This window comes from Berghia stephanieae, chromosome 1 (assembly GCF_034508935.2).
Source record: "Berghia stephanieae isolate SIO BIC M18660-M18661 chromosome 1, UCSD_Bste_1.3, whole genome shotgun sequence".
Taxonomy (NCBI): domain Eukaryota; kingdom Metazoa; phylum Mollusca; class Gastropoda; order Nudibranchia; family Aeolidiidae; genus Berghia; species Berghia stephanieae.
The window spans coordinates 40,747,780-40,766,806 of record NC_088360.1 but is presented as its reverse complement, the minus strand read 5'-3'; the positions used below and the strand labels follow the sequence as shown (position 1 = coordinate 40,766,806).

The 19,027-nt window shown below is 35.1% G+C and overlaps 1 protein-coding gene across 1 annotated transcript; it reads right to left on the bottom strand.

Moving 5' to 3' along the window:
• Positions 1-4,077: 4,077 nt before the first annotated feature.
• LOC144974673 (contactin-associated protein-like 2) lies at positions 4,078-18,113 on the bottom strand. Its single transcript, XM_078917772.1, has 6 exons — positions 17,764-18,113; positions 17,162-17,329; positions 16,035-16,184; positions 12,475-12,676; positions 5,281-5,486; positions 4,078-4,645 (listed from the first exon to the last, which is right to left on the bottom strand). The coding sequence occupies exons 1-6, from the start codon at positions 17,795-17,797 to the stop codon at positions 4,584-4,586; spliced, it is 822 nt and encodes a 273-aa protein (XP_078773898.1). The 5' UTR covers positions 17,798-18,113; the 3' UTR covers positions 4,078-4,583.
• Positions 18,114-19,027: the final 914 nt, after the last annotated feature.

Here is a 19,027-nt window from a genome sequence, read left to right as displayed (position 1 = left end):
CTTGATGACGTGAAATACACGGAGAAGTGCAATATGATGTTATCTCGGTATCTTTGCAAAATGTTTATTGATGGTAAAGGACGTCATGGAAAGTACAACAAAAAAACATGTCAGACCTTTAAATCTACAGTGGAACACTTATATTAGGTACAACTCCGGACAAAAGTTTTAAAAACATTATTAGTGGGTTACATACTATATCCAGTAAATTTCTTACACCAACATTGTGTGTGCGAATGGTGTGTCTATGTTTAGCTCGGTATGAGTCTGTTTATGGTTTGATAAGTATATTATAAAGCGCTTTGAGGCTTCGGCATTTAGCGCTGTAGAAGAACACTTTATTATTATTATCATTATCATTATTATTATTATTATTATTATTATTATTATTATTATTATTATTATTATTATTATTATTATTATTATTATTTACAAGTCTCATAACCCAAATTATTATGCTGGAAAAAGAGTTGGTATTATTCTAAAACTTATTAATTACAATATTGTCTAAGAAATCCATAAAATACAAACGATAAAGTAAAATGGAACTGTGCTTTAAACTTGAGCCTTTTATATAGCACAATAACCACTAAACGTGCTCAAAGTGCTTTACAAGGGGTCCCTGGCCAACAGCAAAATTTGACATGTAGGACGAGACAATGGCCTGTTAGGCGATATTACATTTTTTTCGGACAGAGACAACACGTTAATGGCCAGGTACTTATTTTACATCAAGGTATGGTGAGAGAATGTGAGTAAAGGACTCAAATATGCGCCGAGCAAGGCTCGAACCCAGGACATTTCAATCCGAAAGCGAGTGTCATACCACTGGCCCACATATTTGAATTGATTTGAATCGGAATAGAACTGTTTCCAAGGGCTTTCCATTTTCACCTTACCGTTAGTTTTCTTATGATCCCAGGTTTCAGGCAACCTCCATCTCTAAAACTCTATAATCGATTCAACTATCAGACATGTAGATATGTGCATTTGGTTTCATATACATTTGAGTATATCTACCATATGTCCTATGCTTTTTAACGCATCGTTATTGCCGATGACTGTCTTTTTTCACACAACAAATATTATACAGGGTGTCCAAAAATGTTTACACATGAAGAATAATTGTAATTGTAACCGTGGAATTTAATAAAAAATTGATTATTTTATGTTTAAAATATTTGGAAGTATCATTTTTTTTCACTATTTAAAAAAATAATAATTGAATTTTATTAAATCCCATTTTTACAGTTATTTTGATGTGTATACTTTTGGGACACCGTGTAGTTGTATTTGGTTTCATATACATATTGCGTATATCTACCATATCCCTATGCTTTTGAACGCATCTTTATGGCCTCTGCCTCTCTTTTTGCACACAACGAATGGGGTACTTCACATTATATATGTGACCCATCGCCTCTAAGAGATATCTTGCCAGGTTGAACCAGGTGCCAAAATTGGGTTTTAAGATTATCATAGCCTGAAATGTACATTTTTGACTATGCAACATAAGATATAATATTCATTCTACTCTAAAATATTTACATTATGTTGCGAGGTGTTCTCGAGAAATTGTCCACTTGTCGCATTTTATGGAAATTGAGCTTTTAATAAGATGTAAAAATGATTAAAAACAAAAATGAATATAATAGCTTTAGAAAAGAACAAAATACCAAGTACGGAACGTTTCGGGCTCAAAACTTTTCTTCAGCCAACAACAATAAACAATTAAAACATAAATACGCACATTACTTCAACTTAAATTGATGTCTATTTTTATTTTATAATTGATATCCTGTACTTTCCTTCATGCTAATGCAGTTATTTCTCACTATTGGTCAAGCTTATCTCTTATTAGGTATTGTATTGTATATTGAATTGGATATTCTGCTGACGGTTTTATTGGTTTATCATACATATGTGCTCTTTCGCCTCAAACCAGCATTGTGTGGGAGTGTAGTAACAAAAGTACTTCCAGAGACATGTGGGCCGTTTGCCTAGAGCGTCTCTCTTTATAATTTGTGTTCAGAAACTGAAAATTAATTCGACCCGTCTAGACACACATGTTCTATCGAAGGTGATTATAACCCATACATATGTGCCCTTTCGCCCCAAACCATAAATATGTCGGGGTGAGCAGATGTAAAAAAAAAGCCAACAAAATTTGAATTGAAATGATTAGAAATCTGAAATTGTATTTTTCGTTAATTTACGAAATCATTTCTGTTGTTCTCAATAGAAAATATGAACTTAATATCCATCAGAAGGCTTCTTGAGCCGGAGTTTATCTCGGTTTCTATAGCGTGAAATGGACAATAGCAAATGCTTGCTACCCTTAATATATACCCATTTTTTAATCTAAACCACCCCGACACAATAGTTATTTGAGGCAGTAGTTTACAAAATCTTCTGGTATACACTTCGTTTTGTTACGAAAAGTGTTCCACCTCCTCAAACAGCTTTGTCCAAGCCGAGCAAGTCCGATTACTCGTTACTTAAGTCGTCATCAACGAAGATTATCACGCATTATCGTTAGTATGCTAGACATCTTAAAATGCAGCAAATCTTTTAAACAATAATGGGATACATACGTTTCTTCGTTATATCAATTAATTTGTTTCAAGCGTGTACTTTACATGTCGTCTGGTCGTGGTATGGAGGTGGTCACATGCAACGGTAGGCTAATATACTGGCCAATAGCATACGTTTGCTTTTAGAGGTCATTTTGTAACTTTGAGCGAAATATAATGTGTTTGTAAATAATGTTGCTGAAAATATTAATCAGCATTATTCCAAACTAATATTTAAAAACTATGGTATAATTGCGGTCTTTGAAAAATATTTTGAACCCGCCGAAAAAGAAGATTATTCAATCATGAACATCTCTAATGACAAAATAGCTTACATTTAAATAGTGTTTAAAAATTAAATGTGAATACACATATTTTTAATGAAATAAACATTTTAATACACGCGGATAAATCGGTTTTCCGACAGCATATACATTACACAACACCAGCATATTGTTGTTGCAACCAATTAGTCGGGCTTTTGTTTAAGATCATTGTTACTATAGCATTTTGAAAGGGTGTCTCTAAAGAAAAGCTTGTAGGTTTGAGGAAAACATATTTTACTTAATCTTAAAAAAACTATAATTTACAAAAACCTAATTTGCATCGGTCAACTTCGTATAATTATGGTAAAACCAATTGTTTGAAAGGCTGATAAATCGTGCCACATTTTGAAAAAAAAATGAATACCTGAATTTAAAGCACAAGTGTAGAGATGGCCTCCCTGCTTGAAATGCATATTACTTTTTAAAATATTTTCGTTAGAAACATACTACTGATATTTCTGTAAACCAAACCTTCATTTCTTAAACGTTTTAATATCACTCTTATTTTTGCTCATGTCTCGAAATCAGAAAATGTTTGTCAGACCAAATTTTTTCTTCTTCTTCTTCTTCTTCTTCTTCTTCTTCTTCTTCTTCTTCTTCTTCTTCTTCTTCTTCTTCTTCTTCTTCTTCTTCTTCTTCTTCTTATTATTATTATTATTATTATTATTAGTATTATTATCATTATTATTATTATTATTATTATTATTATTATTATTATTATTATTATTATTATTTTTATTATTATTATTATTATTAGTATTATTATTATTATTATTATTATTATTATTATTATTATTATTATTATTATTATTATTATTATTATTCTCCTCCTCCTCCTCCTCCTCCTCCTCTTCTTCTCTTCTTCTTCTTCTTCTTCTTCTTCTTCTTCTTCTTCTTCTTCTTCTTCTTCTTCTTCTTCTTTCTTCTTCTTCATCTTCTTCTTTCTTCTTCTTCTTCTTCTTCTTCTTCTTCTTCTTCTTCTTCTTCTTCTTCTTCTTTTCTTCTCATTATTATTGTTATTATTATTATTATTTTTATTATTATTATTATTATTATTATTATTATTATTATTATTATTATTATTATTATTATTATTATTATTATTATTATTACTCTCAACATTATCGTTATTATTATTATTATTATTATTATTATTATTATTATTATTATTATTATTGTTTTTATTTTTATTATTAGTATTATTATTTGATATAGGTCCGCTATCGACAAGAAGTGCCCAGACGCGCTTTACAATCGTTTTCTGGTATCATACTAGTTCATTCATTTGACTACAAATTCACCACAACTGTGAAACACAAATTTCTGTTCAAAGTCTACAGAGAATCATAACAAGCAGAAAGAAAAAGATTAATTTTAAGCTGCCGTTTCAAGACTTTCATTGTCCGGGTTTTTATTAAGGTAAAGAATTCTACTCATTGGAGCTGATCACGCAAAACTACGCTCAACAAATTTTGTTCTTGGGATTTGTTTCTCCTATAGCAAAGAGCTAGCGAAAATATGAATTAACAATACTTTTACACAAAGCTAAAGGAAGTGAAATAGGTGATGTGAAAAAATGGTATCTACATATAAGTTGTAACTAATCAGGAGCAAAATACACATTTTCCCAGTCATCTTCTCAGCTTTTTTGGAAACGCAGGAGATCTTCCCCATGTCCTTGAATTCACACACTACCCCAGCATTTTAATTTTCCAAGAGTGTGGAAACCAGCCTCACCAGAGTGACCTGCAATAATCAAGCATGCATCAAATTGTATCACTTATTATAAATATAGGAAATATAGACATTTGTATAGAGCCTTTTCAATGAATTACCATGTTCAATACGCTTCACGTTGTTTCATTTATCCCCCAAGAGGCTATATGGAACCATATTTCTATGTTATAGAGTATCAGTCCATTGTTGGTTGTGTACTAATACTCGGACAATATCCGGCCCTATCTTATGTCAAGCACACATTGACACCTGAGTCATGTGGTGCAATGTATGTAAAGTGCCTTGCTAAAGGACACGACACTACCTCAGTACCTCTCGTTGTATTTTTGGTGAAAGCTCTGCAAAACAAAAAGACACCTTAAGCGTAAGTCCTGTTAACATAATGATATTCAGTATCAAAGTAATGATGAAATGTAAACAATAAAAGACACCCCATATGAGTAATTAAAATTTGTTTTCCTTCAAGCACACTCCTCCTCCTCCTTCTCATCCTTTCCTTCTCCTCCTACTCATTCTCCTCCTCCTTATCATCGTCATCAACATCAGCATCATCATAATCATCATCATCATCATCATCATTATCATCATCATCATCAACAACATCATCACCATCGTGTTGATTAAGTTTTCTCTTATTTACTCACCTGTATCTCCAGCACCAAAAGCAGTAATGGGTAGATGATCCTTGTAGGTGAGATTCCCTTCGTCCTTATACCAGGCATTAGCTTCAGTTCCATATATGTCACAGTTACACAAAGTTCCAGACTGGTGACAAGTTTTGGTGACTGCACAAGCACAACCATAAAGGTCAGGATTCCCCCCATCAAAGTATGAAGCTGCTTCTCCGTCTCTAGGTAAACACGAAGAATATTGAATGATAATGTTACGTGTAATGTTCCCTTTGTATCAAAATGCAGAAAAAAACAAAATAGGAACAAGAGGAGCTCATCTACAGTCCATATAAAATGCATTTGATAATTTGTAAAGAATAAGTGCCCAAATATAATTTTGGTTGCGAGTGCCCTCTGTTGTCTACTGGCACTTTCCTACTCACTTCATTTCTTGTTTTTATCAACATAAATGCCTGCTCCATTCACTTTTCTGAATTAAAAAAAATCACCCCAAATACCGGGACATACTCAATGTTTCAATCGTTTCTATGGTACATGTTTGTGTTGAGAATATTGGCTATTTAGCTTAAATGCTGACCAACTAACTTCGCGGCGTTTGTGTATGTTGAACCCGTGACCTCAAGAAGTCGGGGAGAAGTGGTTCTCGATAGACAAGAATTTGAAGCGACCTTTTGGGGACGTTGGTAGCTCATACGGTAGAGTCACGATCTCCCCGGCCAAGCGGAGCTGTCGTACCAGTAAGGTCGCGGTTCGAGCCCCCATCGCCGCAGCGAAGTTTTTTATTCTCTGTTGTCCTCTGGCATTTTCCTACTCACTTCATTTGTTGTTATTACCAGTCATGGCTCTCCACTCTTCTCTTTTTTTCTGTTGTTCTGGTGGTGTTGCTGTTTCTTTTTTTTCCCAGAAGGACTCTCTTTCCGGTTAACTTTCAGGTTACATTCAGTTTTCCAGGCCTCTCTGCTCATGACCTGGTTTACTTACTGTGTCAACTACTTTTCCTATACACCCAGCCTCTTTCAGGACAACCATATTTCTCTGTTTACCTGTCCACAGGACCATATTTTTCTTTAAAAAGCACATGTCAACTGCTTCCACTCTTTAAATTACAAGCGTATGTCAATATGGGTTCTATTTAATACTGTAGTAGATTGGCAATGTTTTTTTTTTTTTTTTTTTGTTTTCTTTTTGTTTTTTTGTTTTTTTTTGTTTGTTTTTTTTGTTTTTTTTTTGGGGGGGGGGGGGTTTAGGTGAGTATGCTTATCAGATTTTGGAAAGCTGCTTTTGCCTTTCCTATCCTGTTTTTAACTTCACCTGTACAGTTTTCCATTTTATATTAACCACATTACATGGAAACAGTCATCAGAAGAAAGTGAGAATTGAGTTGTCGTTCGTTATGCTCAAGAAAATAATGATCCCATGTCTTGCACTAATATAAACAACTTATTGCTCATTTTCTTCATATTATGACCATGGCCTTGTATTGTTGTGACTTAATCTTTTTACTAGCGTCAGTCTTATGAGTTTACCAAAGCACAGGTCTGTCTGAAGCCTTATTAAACTTAAACTATGAAGATGATGACCAAAATAATTCATCGAAATGAAAAGACTAGACCACAGAGATAAATCAAATCGTGAATTGTTTTCAATAGATCAAGAAACGGGATCGTTTATTTCCTTAATCACTACTGACAACTCACTAGACAATACACTAACCTAAAATGACGTCATAATACACGTACCAGTGTCATGCTATATTATCAAAGCGCTGATTGTCGGGTTGTTTGAAGAAGGAATAGGAAAGAAAAGTGTGATATGAAATAAACCGATTCCTGTTTCATTGGAAGTGTAAAATCATTCTTACGGAGGATTGAATACGTACCTTGTGTAATTAATCTTCTAGTTTCAGAGTGATGGTATACTATTTTCTATTCAAAATTTATATAGATCATCCATCATCGCTTTTTTACGTAACGTATTCCCAATAATCTGCCTATACATCCTGCTACTAAAATAGTTACGCCACCTTTTTACAACCTATCCATTACTTGTACTCCAAGAGACTGGTTACAAACACAATCCCAAGGATTTAGGAACCACAAGAGTAGAGGGTTTGATGTCGCTACTTTTCTTCCTTGTTAACAAATTGGGCATTTCAAAGAACGTTTCATCGGAACGTCGTGCAGAAGACATTACTCAGATGCCGGTTGTCAAGCACGGCAGTTATCTGAGTAAATACAAGTTGTTTTATATAATATATAACCTGTTGGTGCAAAAAGTTATAATGTCCATTGATTTTCTACAAATATTAGGTCATCTGTTCTTTTTTAATATAGAGTTGGGGGTCAAAATTGTGCCGTAACCCCATGTAAAATAATGCCAAAAATTTGTAGTCTAGACTGATCCATGGAGATAGATAGGAAGCATAAATCATGATGCCAAAAATGTCTGGATAGAAACAACGTAATAAAAAAATACAAAACAGCAAATTCCTCGGTTTCTAGGTTTAAGAAACCTCATCAGCAAATATTAGTTGTAGGTCATGGAGAATAGCCCCCCCCCCCCCCCCCCCCCCATCAGAAATGTTAATGTATTTTTTGTACAATATTTCTTTCATAGCCTATATGGTATTCTGTGACGAAGTACGGTCAGTTTGTATTATATCATCTCATAATCATTAAGGGTTACATAGGTTAAAACACCTTTAAATACTCTTATGATTTTGCGAATATAAGTATATAATAATTAAAAGCAATAGATATCTCAAAGTTGTGTGAAATTCGTGTGAATGTGATCAATACAAATATTTTAAGATGTTCATGATAAATGTTATACCGGCTATGAACAAGTTTATATAAGTGTATAATATAGTTTCTTTTTCTTGTGGACTTAAATGAAGGCAGTTTTAGTTTATTTCAATCTATCTTCATATGGCATGTTGTTAAAATTTGGGATGAATTTAGTTGTTGGTCCTTGGACGTTTTCTAAAACTATTGATTGTCGTTCGAAAAGAATACACCAAATACAACTTCCTTATTCCAAAGTTGGTCTTATTACAGATTTATATAATGTTACGACCACCTCACAATTCATTATTCATAACTTCTAATCATAATGCCAATTATCTTTGTAGCTTTGTTAATTATTGTATTGATATGACTATCAAAAGTAGAGCAGAGTCAAATATCATTCCTACACTTTTTTTGTTTTGACAAAGGAGAGTGTTTCCGTTCGATTTACATCAATAAAATAAATATTTATGGGGTTTTTTTTACTAACATGTATAACTTTACAATTTGATTTTTTGAATTACAATTACTTTTTCTCAGACCAATGCTAGAGGGAATAAAATAAGGTAAATAATTTCTAAGTAAATTGAACAGAAGGGGGCCAAAGACATTGCCGTGGGGGAACACAGCTAGTGACAGGTGTAATTAACAGTCTCTTGTGAGATAACGAGTCAAAAGCTTTACAAAAGTCAAGAGATATTATGTTAATTGTGACACTCCGCCTCGAAACGGTATTAAGTCGGATTCTTCAATTTTGGGTTTTTGGTACTCAATGATTGCTTATTTTATGATTTAAAATTTGATATCAAATTGATAAAATTCGGATTATTCATTGCCGAGATATGATCGTTTCAAGTAGGGAATGTGTAAAAACCAAGTTCTGAGAAAATCGACTTTGAAGGAGGCACCGTTTTCATGCACAGTCAAATCAATGGGAAAAGATAACTCCTTAGATACGAGCATTGAAACTTTGACGAGAATAGTAAAATTTGCAGAGACGCCAATTTTCAATTTGACTCACAGGTATTTCAGACACCACTCGGAGGATTTCAATGCCGAAAGAGGAATTTACGCACAAAAAATGTAATTGGGATGGTATTTGGTATTGTGTTTAAATATTGTAAAGATAACTGATTAGAACTATATTATGATATATACATATATTACCGAAAACAACCCTAAAGTTTCCTTATTTCCAATGAAGTAAAGCTCCAAAACCTAATGGTAGTGATTGTAGTAATGGTGGTAGTGAGGATGATGTGGTGTTGGTGGTAGTAGTAGTAGTAGTAGTAGTAGTAGTAGTAGTAGTAGTAGTAGTAGTAGTAGTAGTAGTAGTAGTAGTAGTAGTAGTAGTAGTAGTAGTAGTAGTAGTAGTAGTAGTAGTAGTAGCAGTAGTAGTGATGATGACGAAGTGATTATGGCTGTAGTAGTAGTAGTAGTAGTAGTAGTAGTAGTAGTAGTAGTAGTAGTCGTGGTAGTAGTAGTAGTAGTAGTAGTAGTAGTAGTAGTAGTAGTAGTAGTAGTAGTAGTAGTAGTAGTAGTAGTGGTGGTAGTGATGATGATGTGGTGGTGGTGGTGGTAGTGGTTCTAGTTGTAGTAGTGGCAGTAGTTGTAGTTGTAATGAAGATGTGGTTGTGGTGGTTGTAGTAGTAGTGGTAGTGATGATGATGTGGTGGTGGTGGTTGTAGTAGTAGTGGTAGTGAAGATGTGGTGGTGGTGGTGGTTGTAGTAGTAGTGGTAGTGAAGATGTGGTGGTGGTGGTGGTTATAGTAGAAGTGGTCGTGATGAAAATGTGGTTGTGGTGGTTGTAGTATGTGTGTGTGCGTATGTGCGTGTTTGTGTGTGTGTGTTTGAGAGAGAGAGAGAGAGAGAGAGAGAGGAGAGAGAGAGAGTGCTGAAAGTTCATCTAGTGATAAGTAGAGCAACACGAACTTGAAAAGTTAACGAGGCTAAAGTTTGAGGCCAAAGTATTTGTGATTAGCTATTATTGGTAAGTACAGGAAGGTGAACATGAAAATCAATCCAGTGAGCGGAATTTATTGATGTGTGTGTGTGTGTGTGGTGTGTGTGTGTGTGCGTGTGTATGTGTGTTTGTGTGAAGACGGATAGAGAGAGAGAGAGGGAGAGAGAGAGAGAGAGAGAGAGAGAGAGAGAGAGAGAGAGAGATTTGAGCTAAGTTTGAAGTGTTTTTACTGCGATTGCAACACTGATTGCAGTAGTATTGGTGGTGGTAGGGGTGGCGTTGTGGTGGTTGTAATAGTAGTTGCAGCAATGGTGATGTGATAGTGGTGGTAGGTATGATGATGTAATGGTGGTTGTAGTATGGATGGTGATGTGGTAGTTGTTGTAATCGTGGTGGTAGGGATGGTGATGTGGTGGTTGTAGCAGTAGTGGTAGGGACGGTGATATGGTGGTTGTTGTTGTAGTGGTGGTAGGGATGGTGATTTGGTGGTTGTAGTAGTGGTGGTAGGGATGATGATGTGGTTGTAGTAGTAGTGGTAGTGATGGTTGTAGTAATAGTGATGATGATGTGGTGGTGATGGTGGTTGTAGTTGAAATAGTAGCAGTAGAGATGATGATGATGTGGTGGTGGTTGTAGTAGGAGTGGTAGTGATGATGATGTGGTAGTGGTGGTAATAGCACGCGGTGTGTATTAAATACATATGTAACACACGCATGCTGACGTCATGGCATTTTGCCCGGGCATTTTAATGGCCAACAGGTGCATATGATGATCCTTGACCAATCAGAATCATTCATTTGTAAGGTTGTCAGGGATAAACCTAGACTTGTTTACAGTTTTTAAAGTTCATTATTGGTTGAACCATGAAATTATTGAAACAGTCATGCTTTCCCTGAGATAGAGAAAGACACGCCCTTTGCTGTGGTATCTTACATGGTATTGGTGTACGAAAAGACTTAATATTACTAAGCTTTGGAAATGGTGGCTCTCTGAGAGAAAGTCAACTCTTGTTTTGACTGTCTCTCTGATAGTTGCATTTTAAAACTTTAAATCTATATAACTTATCGTCAATATCTATGTTGAATAATTATGTTATCATGTAGAAAAATGATTGCAGTTTCTGAAACAACCAAAAAATAAAATTTGATAATTTTGACCATTTCCACTTTAAAACCGGTTTTCTTCGTTTTCCAAATCCCGACTAAATACCGCTTCGCGGCGTAGGGTCACAATTGTATTTTTATCATAAATAAAATTGCAGAAGTCCTCCATTACTTGTAGCAATTTTGTGTCACGTGATCTTTTGCTTCGGAACGCATGTTGACAATTACTTATTATGTTATAAGTTTCGAGAAAGATAATTCATAAAAGATTAAAACATTTACATAATATACAAGATAAACAAGTATATCCACCGTATTTTCTAAACTGCATTGTCCTGGTTACATTTTCGACACTAAAGCACCAGAAATGTAAGTTTTTACTTTTAATTTTATTTATTATGATTTGTGTTTAAATTGTCTCAGATTTGTATTCCCATTCTGTTCGCAGAGAATAATTCTCTAATTCATTGTATTTAATAATCTATTATCATTCCATGTGTTCCATTCATATTTCATGTTAAAGACATTAATTTAACATTTAATGCATATTTACTTCAATGTCAAAATGAGTAGTATTCATGTTTTAACGTACTACTTTTGTTAAGTTTTCTTTCTATATTTCCATTTGATTATGATTTAATCGACATATTTGGAGACACTTCATCCTTGTTAGCATACTAAGTACAATTCCACATATTATATTGCATATTTAATTTAAGCAAAATATATTTTTTTTAAGTATTATATTTTGCAGTCTACCAGCCGTACACCCTACTACTGTACATACTGCTGTAAAATTGCTGTAAACTTCCACTCTACCTGCTTTTCTACGTGTCCTATTTTCTTACATCATCATTTTCTTCAATTGTCCATCGTCATTATACATCGTCATCATCTTTATCAACAACAACGTTCTCGTTTTTTCATTTTCTCTGTGTGCATGGCAGCGTTCGCTCTAGTGCGATATATCATATTGGAATGCCCAAATTAGTGGTAGACATGTATGGTTGGAGGCGTTCCGGACCCATTCTTTTAGAAGGATGAAATAAATTTTCGGATTAGATGTTTTACTTGGGAGTATTGAATATGGATTCTTAAACGTATAAAAACATTACTTTGCATATATTTTTATTTCAACTTTGGAATTCCTCCTTGTCCACACCGTTTTGGGGAGATATTTCACATAGTATTGCTGCTATTGGTTTATCCAAACAACTAATAACACCCGTCTGATATAACGTACCAATACAAAAAGCTATGTGTAACCTTGAACTTTTATAGTCTGATTAATACAATGTAGTATGAACTTCTAACAAAAATGGCTGGTAAAAACCAACAACAAAGTACTGAGTACCTCTTGAACCAGGCCGTGTAAATCTCTCCAGAATGGTGCATCATGGCCCCGTAACATTCCCACTTTATGTACTGTTCGCATTGCGCTGAAATATCAATAACAGTTATCATTTGCTGAAATGTCACGTGGTAGTTGAGCTTCACTTTGTAGGAAAAGGCATCTTCAAAACCTGTCACTTCCTGACGTTTCCCTTTGTCATGACCTGGCAAAGAAACAAATAAAGACAAAACTTAGCTCTCAAACATAATGTTAAAACGGAAATAATCGTTTATATCATGCTTGAAATCACCTAGCAGGGCCTCCGTCAGAACCATTCCGCGGTCAAAGACAATGCCACTACAAACCACCGCCATGGCCATACTTGTTATCATCATCGCCTTTACCATCATCATCATCATCATCATCATCATCATCATCATCTCAACCACTGTCATTATGATAATGATAATACCGATGAAGATGGCTATGATGATGATCATCATCATTGTTAATATCATAATCTCATCATCTTCGTCATCATCGTCAACATCATCACCATCATCATCATCATCATCATCATCATCATCATCATCATCATCATCATCATCATCATCATCTCTATCGTTGTTTACATTGTCATCATCATCTCACCATCATAGCATCGTCATCATCATTATCATACTTAATTATTAGTAGGGCGAAGACAATGGCAACCGTAGTCGGGAGAGAATGAGGAGCGCCAGCTGTATAGGCAACAAAGTTACAACACATTTATTTATGCTATTAAGGCAACAAAATCTTACCATGAGACAATAATAATAATAATAATAATAATAATAATAATAATAATAATAATAATAATAATAATAATAATAATAATAATAATAATAATAATAATAATAATGCTGAAAACTTATATAGCGCTATAACTCCGAGACACCATACTCTAAGTGCTTAAATTACAAATTACTTTGGCTGAAACATAATCATTTACACACACAAGCACACACACACACACACACACACACACAAACAGACACAACACAACACAACACACAACACAAACCAAACCTATCTTGATTTTCATACCATCTACTAAAATCGAAACAGATATGTTTTAAGCGAACGTTTAAAAATAGACAAAGATCCTTTTTCACAAATGCTCTGCGGAAAGATGTTCCAAATAGAGGGTCCGAAATGAGAAAAGGATCTCATTCTAGCATTTTTCCAAATTCGAGGGACAACTAGTTTTGTGGAATCACTGGCCGAACGTAAGGGGCGGGGTTTTGAATATCTTTCAATTAGTTCCGAAAGGTAGGAAGGGGCAGTACCTTCAAGACAACGATACACTAAAACACAAGCTTTGAATTTAATCCTTTTCTCAACAGGTAGCCAATGCAGGTCATGAAGTAGAGATCCGACAGAGTCGCACCTCCGCTTCATGAATACTAGTCTGGCAGCGCTGTTTTGGACAATTTGAAGACGTCTCAGATTGTATTGCGAAACGCCAAACAACAGAGCATTATAATAATCCAATTTCTTTAGTACGAGGGACACAACCAGGTGCTTGGTCACATCCTCAGATATGAACCGTTAATGGACGCAATCTTTTTTAGTTGGAAAAGAGAGATCTAACCAAATTATTAACCTGATGCTCCATCGACAGTCCAGAGTCTAAGAATGTGCCACGGTTTTTCACTTTATCAACAATTTGAATGGAGGCATCCCCCAACTTCAAACCTGTTTCACTTTTCCACTTCCTGTTCCCCACATACAGCACCTCCGCCTTATCATCATTCAGTTTCAGTCTTTTCTCATTCATCTATTTCTTAACACTTTGGATACAATTTTTACTATTGGCTGATACTTCTTGTAAATTTCTCGTATTGGAAACGCAGTACAATTGCATATCATCAGCGTATTGATGGTAAGACAGACCGAAACTTCTGATGATTTTAGACAGAGGGCCAACGTACAGAACAAAAAGAACGGGTCCAAGTACTGAACCCTGGGGAATCCCACAATCAAGAAAGATTTCCTCAGATCTATATTCATCCACCGTAATAATCTGTTAACGATTAAACAAATAAGACCTAAACCAATCAAGCGCTGCACCAGGCACGCCATAAGTAATTTCAAGACGTTTGAGAAGAAGATTGTGATCAATAGTATCAAAAGCAGACGATAGGTCAAGCAAATTCAGCAAAGAACTTGAACCATTGTCTATAACAGAGTGGATATCATTAACAACCATATCAAGTGCGGTTTCCGTCGAATGATGTTGCCTATAAGCAGACTGAAATTTTTCTTCGAGACAATTATTTTTAAGATGAGACAGTAATTGTTTCAAAACAAGCTTTTCTAAGATCTCAGAGAGAAAAGGAAGATTAGAGACAGGGCGATAGTTTTTTTAAGTTCTCTTTATCAAGATCAGGTTTTTTCAAAAGGGGTTTGACATGAGCAACTTTGTAAATGTCTGGTACAGCACCTGACTCCAACGAATTATTAACAATACTCGTACATGTAAATGGTGTTAAAATTACATCAATGCACTTTTTAAAATGGCAGTATTTACGGGATCTAAATCACAACTTTTAGCAGTAATCTTTGAAAAATATGTTAATGAATCACCATGAAACTTGTCAAATGTTGTATGGATCGATTCAGATGAGAGTTCTTTCCTGATGTTATCAGTTTTTTCTATAAAATATTGACCAAAGCGAGTTGGTAGATCTGCACCGATCAATTAAAGATGGGAGAGCTGATTGCGTCTGTTGTCCCAGCAGTTCATTGGTCAAGGCAAAGAATTGTCTCGAAGGTCCCACGTTTTTGAGGCTGTCTTCATAGAATTTCTTTTTGGCCCTGAAATTGACGGCTTTCGCATCATTTCTAGCCGCGATGTACCGCTTCTTATCGACAGCATCTCTGGATTTGAGCCATTTTCTTTCTGCCGGCCTCCTGGCTAATCCATTCAATTTTATTTCGGTATTATATCAGGGTGCTTGACGTCTCACTCTTACTGCTCTAGTTTTTAAGGGAGCATGCTTGTCCACCGTATCAACAATTGACTCGTAGAGACCATTCGCATCATGTTTATTTTTAACGTTATGGTCAAGGTCTTGTTTAAAAATTGTTCATGTTTATATTCTTCATATTACGAGATGTTATCATCTTTTTTACTTCGTGCTTCATTGGAAATAAAACGCAAAACACAATTAAATGATGGTCAGAGATTATTTTATCAATATTTGAGACAGGTGAAGAGAGAGAGAATGTTCAATGTCTGTAATGGCATGATCTATTGTGTGGCCATGGTTGTTAATAGGACCGCTTACAAGTTGAATATAGTTGTTTGTGTCAAAAAGCTCCCGAAATACTTTCGAGTCATTTTTGTTTCCGAAATAATCAATGTTAAAATCACCCATAAAAATATTATGCTTTTTGTTTATGGATTGCATAGACATACATTCTCCGAACAATCAGATTCAATATTTCTTAACAGTCTTTGAATCGATGATATGTGCAATTGTAATATATATTTTTAAAATGTGAGTGATAAACGTAGAAAAAAAACAAAGTACCGATTACTGTTACGCCAATACCATCATGTGAGGTCATGTCGCAAAAAACAAGTTCCGGGTTAAAAGTGCCATTTTCTTCTCCATCAGGATCGATTTCGGCCCACGCATTGACAGTCAACCCTCTAGTTTTCCACTCCGTACAAGTATGGGCTGTTGGAAGAGATAAAAAAATATAACATTAGTTCGAAAACGTTAATATATCGAAATGGACCTGATGCAAAACAGTCGACGTACAATTATTGGCAGGTCAGGTAACCCAAATTATCATGGGCTCATTGTTGTAATGGAAATACTCTCAAACCACACAAATTGTGTCCATTATTGGGAGGTCCAGATAACTCCGTTGATAGAGCACTCGTTTCACAATCAAAGGGACCTAGATCGGTCCCGGATGCTGTCCATTGAGCAGTGATTGGGTAATTGGGTCTGTTGGATCTGGCAAAAAGTACCTTTCTATAGACTGGCGTCCTTTCCAAATGGTCGGAAACAATTGTTGTTGTCCGTTTCACATGAAAGAAAACGTGATTAACTCCGGCTCCATGGGCCTAATGGCTCGAAAGGTCTACATGACTGTATCATAATTTCGTTCGGTTATCAGACCTGGAAATGAATACACCTATATAACGTCTTTTACAATTTTCGAGGTTTAAAAATGTTGTAAAAATATTTAGAATCCAGCATTTTCATTTGATTCAAGATTCATTCCCATAAAAATGTGTGACATAAAAAACCCCCCAAAAAATTCTTTTTTGGCCTATCCTATATTTTTTTTATAATTTAAATAATCAGATATGAATTATCCATTTCTGGCAATGAAAAATTTAAAAAAAGAGAGAACCGGATCGTAATTCCATCATACTTAGATAGATATGTCCAGACGGGTTTAAGATGTTGTACTTATTTGTGACTACTCTCTCTCTCTCTCTCTCTCTCTCTCTCTCTCTCTCTCTCTCTCTCTCTCTCTCTCTCTGATTCAAACCGCTTCACATTCTTCCTTTTGTTTCCCTTTCTTTTAGAGAAGAAAGATTATATAGCTACTTATTGAATAGGCACTGCTTTATTGTAGATGTGTATAAATAATACCTACTTCACTAAATTTATTAATTTAAATTACTTTTAAATCTCACCCATTGGACTGCATGAAAACGTGTGGCAGTCTTCTTCTTCTTCAGACTGCCCCTTGCATGGTAAACAACCGTTATTAGGGTCAGTTTCACACTGCCTTGACCGACGTCGTTTCCCACCACCACACGTCACTGTGCAAGCAGACCATTCCGACCATGGATGCCAAACATCTGAAATAAAAACGTACGTGAAATTAAAATACAATGATAAAGACAATTTAACCCTGTTAACTGCGTAGTTTGGAATGACACGTATTAACAATTTGGCCAGAAAACTCGCCTTCCAAATATCGATCGATTTAAATGACCCTCATCTTGGCAAAAACTCTCAAGCCTGTGACTTTATAGAGGGTCTACAATCGTGTAAATGAAATCAAACGAATATATTTTTCGACATTCGCATGTTTAAGTTTTTTATTTAGCTGAATCAGGTAACTTTTAAACATCATTTTTTTACCTTTTAGATGAAATAAAAAGAATTACTATTATAGAAAATAAAGGGATATTAACAGTTACAGTGGTAGTATCATTTTGGTGACTATCTTACCCATATAAACTTTAGATTAGTCCTATGGGCCTACATATGAATTTTATTACAAACTTACGTAAAACTTTCATCCCAATCGGAGCATAGAACATCAATGATGTTTTGCCATTTGACTCTTGAATGATAATAAAAGAGAAAAGTTTGATCAGAGGTCTTAGCTTGTTGTTGTTATCAGTTCATGATTTGTGAGAGAGAGGAAGACTCCGCTCGCTTAGTCCAAAACTCCATTCGTTTTTTTCGCTCCCTACATTACCCCCTCCCAGCTGTATACCACATAGTTTACAGCGCTAGTCTTGATATCGAGGAGGGAGCCTTGACTGTCTACCTGGCCTGGTGGTAATTGTAACGTCTCTATTTGGGCGTGTTTTGTCCGATACCGCATCTTCCAATGTAGCAGGTTTTGTATCTGAACCTGGTCCTAATTGGGGCTTCCCTGTTTGCTGTTACCAGTTCATGATTTGCGAGAGAGAGAGAGGAAGACGCCGCTCGCTTCGTCCAAAACTCCATTCGTCTTTTTCGCTCCCTACAATACCAAAAATTGTTGAAATTAGAAATAAATTTTGATAAATAGTGAGGCTATGTAGTCGACAGAACAGTGCCCCTCCCTGTTCTGTGATGGTGTCTAGTAGTATGACTCTCGCTTTCTGATCGGAAGTCCAGGTTTCGAGACCCCCTTGGAAAAGACTCTTTACTCACATTCTCTCAACGTACTCAGGTGTAAATTGAGTACATGGTCAATCGTTGTCTTTGTAGGAAAAAATGTGTAATATCGCCTTACAAACGTCATGTCTCGTCCTTCATGTTTAGTATTTGCTGTTGGCTTGGGACCCCTTGTAAAGCGCGTTGAGCACGTCTAAGGGATATTGCGCCAAATAAATGCTGTGTTATTATTTTTTAATATAATATTTTTATAAATTTTGAGTCAGGAAGAGGCAGATGAACAAAAGGTTTCGTTCTTAATCACCGTAAAATTTATAATGGATTTCATACAAAATAAAACAGTTTTCCGACTTTCGTAATTTCCAATGTAATGATATAATATTAATTAGAGTCTACAAGCAAAAAAAAAAAAAGAAAAAGAGCTGGATGTCTGTGTGTGTGTGTGTGCGTGTGTGTGTGCGTATGTGCGTGTGTGTGGGGGGTGAGGGGGGTGCGAGTAGTCCCGAAGTGTGCCCGCTTAACCTGCACGGGAGCACTGTCGATTTGTTTTATAAATAATAATAATAATAATAATAATAATAATAATAATAATAATAATAATAATAATAATAATAATAATAATAATAATAATAATAATATAATGATAATAATTAATAATAATA

Bases quoted from the DNA above. Each gene is read 5' to 3' on its own strand.
- LOC144974673 (XM_078917772.1), bottom strand. From the start codon at position 17,797: ATGTTCTATGCTCCGATTGGGATGAAAGTTTTAC. The intron at 16,185-17,161 runs GTGAGATTTAAA...CTCTTCCAACAG, and splicing joins GTTTTCATGCAGTCCAATGG to CCCATACTTGTACGGAGTGG. The intron at 5,487-12,474 runs GTACTCAGTACT...GTGTTTACCTAG, and splicing joins TACACGGCCTGGTTCAAGAG to AGACGGAGAAGCAGCTTCAT.